Source organism: Fukomys damarensis, unplaced genomic scaffold (genome assembly GCF_012274545.1).
Source record: "Fukomys damarensis isolate Sample0158 unplaced genomic scaffold, DMR_v1.0_HiC HiC_scaffold_20, whole genome shotgun sequence".
NCBI classification, from domain to species: Eukaryota; Metazoa; Chordata; class Mammalia; order Rodentia; family Bathyergidae; genus Fukomys; species Fukomys damarensis.
The window spans coordinates 5,435,504-5,445,294 of record NW_022900932.1 but is presented as its reverse complement, the minus strand read 5'-3'; the positions used below and the strand labels follow the sequence as shown (position 1 = coordinate 5,445,294).

The window sequence follows — 9,791 nt, the reverse complement described above, 5'->3', positions numbered from 1 at the left end:
AAAAAAAAAAAAAAAAAAAAACCAAAAAAACTCCACAGTGTAAGTCTGAGCCCTAGCTTTGATGCCCTGAGGCCCATCAGTGTCCCTTTCCCACTCAGGTGTCAGGTGATCCCATGTTCCAAGCCCCCGGGGGCTCCTAACAGAGGAACAGAGAGATGATGTCTCATCCAGTATGTGCACTTGGCTGCTGTTCAGAAGAAAAGAATTTAGGCCAGGAGAAATTATTGAGGTAAAGATCGATAGACTCAGCTAATAAAAATTAATATCTTCAGCATGCAGACTCTGATAGGCAGTGAATTAATATCCTTTAGATACAGAGGACATTTTATAAGTCATTAACAAAAGGATACATATAAGTAGAAAATAGGTAAAATGTTCAAGTTCAGTGGCAAGTTGAAACCTGCAAATTAATGAAATATGTATCATCTGTTAAATTAACAATATTTGTAACTTATTTTCTCCTTCCTCTCCCATTCTGTCCCCTCCCTTCCTTTTCCTTTCTCTTATCTTTTCAGCCCTGGGGATCAAAACCAGGACTATACACTTGCTAGGCAAGCACTCTACCACCTATATCCCCAGCCCTTTTTTAAGGTTTTATTTTGAGATAAGGGCTCACTATGTTATCTAGTCTAGAGTTGAACTTGTGGTTCTCCTGCCTCAGCCTCCTGAGCAACTGGAGTTAAAGACTTATGCCACCTCCCCAGGCCAACTATATTTGAAGATAATGGGTAACATCGGTGACAGTACACAGCAACAGGCATTTATTTGTTACTGCTGGTAGTGTGATATAACTTGGTTCAAGTTTTTTGAAAGGATGGGGAGAACAGAGATGTACAGCTGTTTTTCCAAAACCCCCAAATGTTTGTATGCCCTGCTTTATGAGTTTTACTTAGACTTTCAAAGATAATGATCATAGCTTTAGTTAAAAATGTTCATCAAAAATGTCACTAAATATTACCAATTGGACACTGAATATTATCAGTTGGACACATGTGTGTCTAATGATGAGACCAATTAAACTAGAGAATATCCATACTGTGAAATACTATGGCCAGGGATTTAGCTCAATGGTGCTGCACCTGCTTTGCAAGCGCAAGGTCCTGAGCTTGATCCCCAGTACAAAAAAAAAAAAAAAAAAAAAAAAAAAAAAGTTATCAGATACAATGTAGAAAAACATTTGATAATACAATAATAGATCATTAAACAAAATAAGCAAGTTACAATGCCTATGCACTGTGTGCATGTATTTATAACAATACTGGAATTACAAATGACCTTTATTTTAACTAACGAATTCCTTAAACTGGAGAACTTTATAGAATAAGTTACTTGTACAGCATGTGAAGCACAACTTTACAAATTCTTGGAATATGCTGTCTTAATCTGTGCTATGTCATTTGTGATATTCATAATTGGTCGTCCTTTTTAATCTGCTCTGTATCCCATGTCCTTGAGGCAGTCATTTCCTGTGAAATATTTTAAGATCTGGTTAGGATTTATCTCAAAAGGCACTGATTGTTTTCATTTTGATACCTTCCAGAAAGATTCATGATTGATTATCTGGAAAGACAGAGGTTTGACAACTGTGACTCTTTATAAATAATCCAGAATCTGAATGGAGAAAACAGCCTCAACAGCGTCCCCCAGCAAACCTGTTACCAGAGCTATTAAATGAAGAGAATAAGAAATATTTTCCTAATTTTGGTAGTAATCGTTTATTACTACATAGCCAGCAGAACTGCAATTGAAAGCAGAACTAAGGGGAAAGAGGAACGTAGGGGCAGTAGTAGCTCAGTGACACTAAGCTGACTTGTGCAAAGGGTTTGCAGTGATTATAATTGCAGGATTAGGGGGAAATGATACAAACTACTTTTATACAGTGGTAGGTTACAGGTTGAAAATTATGACCCATGTACATAAACTGGGAGTAAAGGGAACATTTGGCATTGGGGTTACAGAACTGGGTTTTGGGTCAGGATGATGAGCTGGAATCTTGTATTACTCACTCAGTTAATCTCAGCCACCATCTATAATTTGATGAGGATAAATAGTACTTGCTAATAGGATATTTAAAAGGACTCAAACCCTGACACACAGCATTAGAAACGTGTAGGATATCATACTCATTATGCTTGTTGCCCACACTCTTTGCCCAGCAGACATTCATTGAGTGTAAGTGTGCTAAATTCTGAGTATGGACACTGACTTAGAAGGCTCAGAATTCTAGCTGACAGAGAAAGCAAATGCATGTGACCAGCTATGAGACAATAAGATACTGCACACATCTTGTACAGAAAACTTTTACGGCTGAAATCATGGGGAAAAGTGATACCTCCTTTGTGGCACTGTATGAAGCAAAATATAGATCCTGTATTGCAATGCTCAGGTTGTTTTTTAAATTATTTTTTAAACAGGTGCACAAGTCACAGGGACTGTACAGATCTTTTATGTATAACTTGGTGGTTATTTGTATGTGTATATGTCCATGTAACTACCACTCAAGTATGACAATTAGCACAGTTTCGGCATTCAAGAATGTTCCATTACACCACTTCCCTATCAGTACCTTCCCCAGAGGTAACTACTATTCTGAAACCAATAGATAAATTTTGGCTTTGGGCTTCACGTAAATGGAATCAAATAATCAGTGATTGAGTTCTTACTGGGCAGAAAAGGAGAATAAGAATAGGATCAAGATATGAATTCCTAAACACTGAATAACAAAGTTTTACTAAATATGTTGGCCTATATGGTTGACCCTCTCTGTGTATGTTCTGCATGTGGATCTCATCTAATCAAAAGTTTTAGAAAGTGTTTTTGAGAGTGCTAAACATGTACAGACTTTTTCTTGTTGCTCTCTCCTTAAACTATAATAACTACTTACATGGCATTTACTTTGTGTTCCATATTATATGTAGCCCACAGGTGATCTGAAGTGTACAGGAGGATATACACAGGTTATATACGTTCTCTGTAAGGGACCTGAGCATCTGCACATTTTGAGGGGTCCTGAACCAATCTCCTATGGATAGTGGGAGATGACTGTATCTCCAAATCAAATAGTTTTTACCAAAGTTATGCAAAAATTCTAGAAAGAGGGAACCTAAAACATGATAAATGAAGGTCCTGCTCATTAGTACCAGTTAGAAAGCACAGACTCCTCCATGAGCAGTAGTCTCTGAGACATCTCTCCTTTTGCCAGCCCTACCAACTGGAGGTGAGAGGTGTGGAAATTGGGAAAGAACATGGGGACCTTTGTTCCCTCCTGATCCAATCTCCAGTACTTGGCTACTAGGAGGACAGAGGCTGCTGAAGTTGGGTGACTGGTGAAATAATCTAAAGAGATGAGCTGCAGATTGACTTCAACTGTTTTCTTTAAACTTTTGTTGGGATTTGCTTTCTTTCCCCAGAACTGGAAGTGTGTAGGGCAAGAGGCAGGTGGGAGGTGGGAGGTAGACATAGACACCCCCTAACTTTGTGTCTGTAGCCCCGTGCCAGCTGGAACATTTACAGAAATGATGTTTTTCTCTGTGTTCAGGTTATTACTTTGGGACTGTGATGATCGAAGCTATAGCTACTATGTTGAAGTTTCTACCAACCAGCAGCAGTGGACCATGGTGGCTGACAGAACAAAAATCTCCTGCAAGTAAGTCAAGCCCTCTCAGGGCTTTATTCTAATGCAAAGGCAGTCTTCCTGGTGGGTTCCCAGGTTCTGAACAGTGAAAGTTTATGGAGCCACCAAATTAAATTCTTACCTGAAGGTTGAAAACATATTCCAGTGCTCCTTGAGTTTTGAGTAGTAAGTACTTACATGACAATTTACTTCTTGAGACCAAATAATTTTTATCTTATGATTTGAACTTGATTCACACCATTGAAATGACAGCTGTACCTGAACAGTGTAAAGATCTTTATGCAGTTCTTTCTCAAACCCTTCTCACATCATACACTGCCCTTGAGTTTTTTTCCTTCTTTTTTTCTTTTAGTGATATTCTGAGGCTCTGTCTTATATCTGCCCCCCGTATCATTCTTAGGGTTAGCTAAAACTTTATCTCATCCCAGTTTTAGCGATGCTCTTACCTAAATGAAGGAAAACCTTGTGCTTGGGTTCTTTTTAGGCACACAGAGGCATTTAATGCATTTGGCACTAGAGATCTGTTTGAGCCTATCTGGTTGTAGGAAGAGCTGGGAGAGAAGGGTTCTGTGGGTTCCGACCAGCCTAGAATTATGGTACGTGAAAAGAACTCAGTGCGTTTTTGTATAGAGACAGATTCTCAGAGGGTCAAGACAGAGCTAATAGCTATGATTTCCTTTTCTTTTGGAAATTATGATTCTATGTTAGATTTCCATTGTTATGACAAACATCCGAGGAAATCAACTTATAAAGAAGAGGGATTTGTTTGGGCTCACAATTTTGGATGCTGCTATCCATGGTCTCTCGACCCTGTTTTCTTGGGCCTGTTGTGGCATGGTCCATTGTAGCGGGAGAGAGGAGGCCAGCAGAGAGAAACAGAGGAAGGATCTGGAGTCCTAGTATACCCTTCAAGGACATCCACGGTGCCCTAACTTACTCCTCTAGGCAGCCTTACTTCCTACAAGGCAAAATGTTACCCAGTTAGCACTGTATTCTGGCGACCAGGCCTTCATTCAACACAACGGCCTTTGGCTGGGGAGCATGACAGATTCACATACCATAAATCCACCCTTTTAGCACACTCATAATGTTCCAGAATACTTTCATTACCCAGAAAGATATCTTTATATCAGCAGCTCCTCCCAATTCCTTAGCTCTCACATCCACTTACCTACTTTGTTGTATGGATTTGCTTGTTATGGACATTCATAGAAATGAAATCATATAGTGTGTGACCTTTTAGTCCTAGCTTCTTCCACTTGGAATAATGCTTTCCAGGCCTATCATCAGAATTTTGTTCCTTTTTGTCACTGAGTAATATTCCACCAAATGACTACTTTTTAATCCATTCATCAGTTGAAGCACATTTGAATGGTTTCCACTTTTTGGCTACTGCAAATAATATTGCTATGAACATTTATGTATTTTTTATCTGAACATACACTTTCAGTTCTCTTGGATGTGTGTATGCCTTGTCCTAGAATTTCTGCGTCATGTGGTAACTTGTGTTTAACTTTTTGAAGCATTGCTGGACTTTCCCATAGCAGCTGTACCACTTTGCATTCCTACCTGCGACTTGTGAGGGGTCTATTTTCTCACATTATCTGCCCATCGTTTTCATCACAGCCGTCCTAGTGGGAGTGCAGTGGCATATCCCTGTCGATTTCACTGGCGTTTCCCTTATGTCTGTGATGCTGAACATCTTTTCATGAGCTTATTTTGCCAAGCATTCTTAATAGCATTGATGCCTTGTTGGACAAGTGTTTGACATCATCACCAGCACTACAGCAATTTTCAAACAGCCTGTTTGCATTGATTCGGCAAAACTTGCTATTGTAGCAGTCTTCGGTATTTCAGTGGCTCAGCACAAGAGTGTCTGTCTGCGTCATTGTGAGCATTCCCTTTCTCTTCCCACAGTTGAATGAGGAACCCGTGCAACTTCCTTCCTGTCATTCCACTGTCACTTAAGGCCTCATCAGTATCATCTGCTTCTCACTGGCAGGTCAGGAAAGAAGAGAGAACATACATACACTTGGTTCTGAAAAGCACTTGGTTCTGGCCTAGGTATAATACACATTTTGCCTTTCACAGGCCTCTGGGGACAGCTGGTCACATTGCCACACTATGGGATCAGGTGGCTGGGAGATGTTGCCAGTTCCTGGCTGAGTAACCACTTCTCAGTGAAGCATAAATCTCGTGGTCACCACAGCCAGGAGTGTTACGAAAGCTAAGAATCATTTCTTAATTTGCATTCTAGTACTTTTATCTATTTAATCTCATTTTGTCTGAATACAAAGCCCCTTGTGGCATATTGTCGTAATTTTATGAAAACAAATATGAAACTCAGAATAAGTATCTTTTCCAAGGGGCAGAGCTAAGACTTAAGTGTGGAGCTCTTTCCATTGTCTCACATTACCTCCTGGTACCACGGCGTTGCTGAAGAGCATCCAAGCCAAGCCAGGTGACGAAATGGAGGACTAAAGTATTGACTGAGCCCCAGGTATCTGGAACCCTTCATGCAGTCAGAAGGCTTCAAGGCCCATAAGCAAGCAGGCAGCCATATTTATTTCCAGAATCTTTGTTTATCGAGGGTGCAGCGCCCAGACCAGACACTGTACTTCCTCAAAGCTTGCTGTCTTTGGCATGCCCTGCCCAGGCCTTCTGTCATTTGTATGTAATAAGGGTTTTCCTCATCTCCTCTGTTGAAGCTGCTGTGAAAGGTGCTTTTTAAACAAGAGCTGGTTTACTATTGACCAGGTATATAGCGGAATGATTGTGTGTTTCGTTAATTCTGTCTAAAATTTAAAAACCCACTCACTCATTAGATCATCTCTCAATGGCTTTGCATTGTCACCAACATCTTTTTTAGGGTGTTTCCATTCATTGATAGATATAAATAATTTATGTTTTTAGCTTTGTGTTTTACAACTCAGATGCTGTGGCAGTAATAAATATATTAATTACAAATAGATGAACAATACTTAGAAAACAAGATTTGTAAAAAGGCAAGTATCACATCCACGGGTTATGATTTTACATTTATGGGCATAACCTGAATGTACTACTGTACCTCCCATTTTCAAGTTAGGCTGCAGGAGATGATATGCAAATGATAAAAGAAAAGCTTCCTTCTTAACCAGTACACACTTCAGAGCAGACCTCAAGAGAGGATTCTGTTAGCTTTAAGAATTGTAGTCCATTCTTGATTGAAGTGAGAATCATGCTACAGATCACACAGACCTTTAGAGCTCCACCTCTGCCTTATGCTAGTGTCCTACCTTGTCAGGAAGTGGATCAGATTTCTTCTGTTCCCTGAAACATCCTCAGGAAGTGAGCTGCCCTGGGGTCTCTCTTAGCCTCTCAGCCTTGGGGTGGGGTGGGATAGGTTGGGGGCCTGGTGGTTTCTTTCCTTTCTAGCTCTCCTGAGCCCTTCGGCTGTACTTGGAGCCTGTGTCAAAAGACCTCACTTTGCAGTCACTGATTCCTTTTCTCTCCTCTAAATTGTTGAGCCCTAAATCTGTTTATTAAAATAATTTTTAAAATTATAAATAGAAAAATTAATACATAAGCACACCGGACATGGTGTTGTACACTGGTAATCCCAGCACTCTGGAGGCTGAGGCAGGAGCATCACTATGAGCTGGAGGCCAGCTTGAGGTACACAGTGAGTTCAAGGCCAGCCTGGAATACATAGAGACCTGGTCTCAAAAAATAAAATAAGCAAAAGATAAAATTTTACCTTCTTCTGTTCTACTTTTAGGTAACTTTTTGCTTTTTAAAAGTTTTTTTAACTTCTCAACTATAAATAATACTGTATTCCTCTATTATCAGCTATACTCTTAAAAATGAGAAATTTAGCTCACTTGAACCACTCATTTTTGTTGTTTTTCATTTTAGTTCTGCTATTATGTATCTTTTAAAATTAAACAATATACTTAAACCTCTTTGTTTTATTTGTTAGTCATGGATAGAATTTCTTGACTTCCTACTGATGATAAAGAAATGATCACCCTTCTTTTCTCATTTTACTTACAGTCTTCTCTTTGTTGTCCAACCACATTGACATTACTTTTATGATGCTTGTTTTTTGTTCTGTAAGTTAAAGTTACATCTTCCATGTGTTAACTGTGGTCAAGAGGGAAAACTGCAAAAAATTTATTTCAACATTCTGATCGTATAAACATTGTGCACAACATATTTAGTAATTAGTTAGATCTTTGGTAGGGGAAAAATTCTGTATCCCTAAGCATGTGCCCCCTGGAAGGAATTGTACTGTGTTTAGATCAAATAGATTAGATTTTCTTGTGAATGCTCAGAATTACTCCACATGTAAATGGCTTTGTGTTAGCCAGCTTTTTGTTTTCCTGAAGTTCTTAACTGCCTCTTTTTCCTGTTACAGAAGCTTCTAATGCATACTGGTTATTATTGGTTAATTTTGAGAAGATTGCTTCCCACACCCACTCCACAGCTGTGATCCCAGAATTTATTTTTTTCCCCTGTCTAGGTTGATAGCAGTGTTTCTTGGATTTCTCTTTCTTCTTCTTCTTTTTTTTGGTACCGGGGATTGAACTCGGGTCCTTGCACTTTCAAGGCAGGCAGTGGAATCACTGAGCTAAATCCCTAGCCCCTTCTTTTTTTTTTTTGAACATAGTAAAGGACTGACAGTATCTCTTTCCCTTTACATGAGATGTGGGACCTAGTTACCTTTCCAGGTCTGTTCCCTGACATACCTGATAGAAGTAGATGCCCTGGGCCCGGGGATTGGGATGAGGGGTTAACTCAGTGGTTCCTCTGCCTGCCTCGCAAGCACAAGGTCCTGAGTTCAATCGCTGGTACTAAAAAAAAAAAGGAAATACCAGCAGTTATTAAGCAGCATTGCTTATGCTAAAAATTACCCCAGGTGTGCACAGTGAATCTTGCCTAGGAGGATTCTAAGCATCTGGGAGGAAGCCATAGCTTTGGGCATCACTGAACGCAATGAACAATGAGTTCATAACTGGGCGTGTGCCTTGTGATGCTGAGATCCATACATATGGAGCTGTTAGAGTGATACTAGTTTCCAGTTGAACTGTGAGGCTTCTAAGCCAGAGTGTGTCTCTCTGTACTTGCCCATTGCTGTGTCTCACGTGTGGTACTCTCACTTGAATGTCACCTGCAGGCCAAAAAGAATAGATCATGGGATAGTTGCATAGAATACTGCAAGGACTCCTGCTGGGAAGAAGTGCTTGCTGCTGCTCTGTGCTCCCTGTTTTCCCTTCCCTTTTCTGGGTGGATCTGAAGCCAGGTGTGACTTGTGTGGGTCTTTGAGTCTGGATATTGAGTTAAGGAGATCGCTTTTGGCCATTGCACAGAGTAAATCTGTAGATAATTTTCTTTGTGAGAAAACACATATGGGAAGAATTTTAGAATTCTTGCATATCTGATTCATAGTTTGTACATAGAATTCAATTTATTCAGTAGTTTGAATCTTGGATTTACTGCCAGCCAACACCTAACATTGCTGAGGAGAAATTTGGTATCAGTCTGATTGTAGTTCCCTTAGGATCTTCTCTTTATCCTTTCTGGTTAATATGGCTAGGTCCATCCTGCTTATTTAGCTTCAGTGTGGAAATATACCCAGTCTTAAGCTCACAAATGAGTGATACTTTTAGCTGGATGCCATATTTAGAAATTCACCAAAATCTTTGATTTATCCATGTTCCCCCTTGTAGTTTATATTGCCTTGGAGAATGTATTCCTCCTGCATTTCTTTGATGGCATATCAGTGGTTTCCAGGAAAGGAGAGAGGTAAATGTGCCCGTTGTTGGCCATCTTGCACCCGAGTTCCCAGAAGCACTGCTGCATGGTCTGATTATAGTCAGCTGTTGATAATCCTCAGTGACCCGGAACCATTTTCCTTGCTTTTCTTGCGGCTGGCTGCTGCTCTGCCGTGTTATAGAGCTGTCCTATTTCCTATGGCCTGCTCCAAGATGTGCTTTAACTTCAGTATGTGTAGTTTTTCACATATTGCCCTTATTTGTGTTTATATTTTTAACCATTTCTTCACTTTGCCTATTGAATGTTAATTATATCTGCCACAGTTTGAGTGACCTCAGTCTCCCTTTCTCCCAGACTGTGCCCTTGGCAAACATTTTGGCAAATATAGTTGCATATATAT

The 9,791-nt window shown here is 39.9% G+C and overlaps 1 protein-coding gene across 3 annotated transcripts in view; it reads left to right on the top strand.

Annotated features, from left to right (window-relative positions):
- Positions 1-9,791, top strand: part of Btbd9 (BTB domain containing 9) — a 389,852-nt gene that overhangs the window by 319,418 nt on the left and 60,643 nt on the right. For all 3 annotated transcript variants that reach the window (XM_010638852.3, XM_010638853.3, XM_010638854.3), the window contains one exon: positions 3,539-3,646. In XM_010638852.3, coding sequence (XP_010637154.1) covers positions 3,539-3,646 — 108 coding nt within the window. The remainder of the gene's footprint in view (positions 1-3,538; positions 3,647-9,791) is intronic.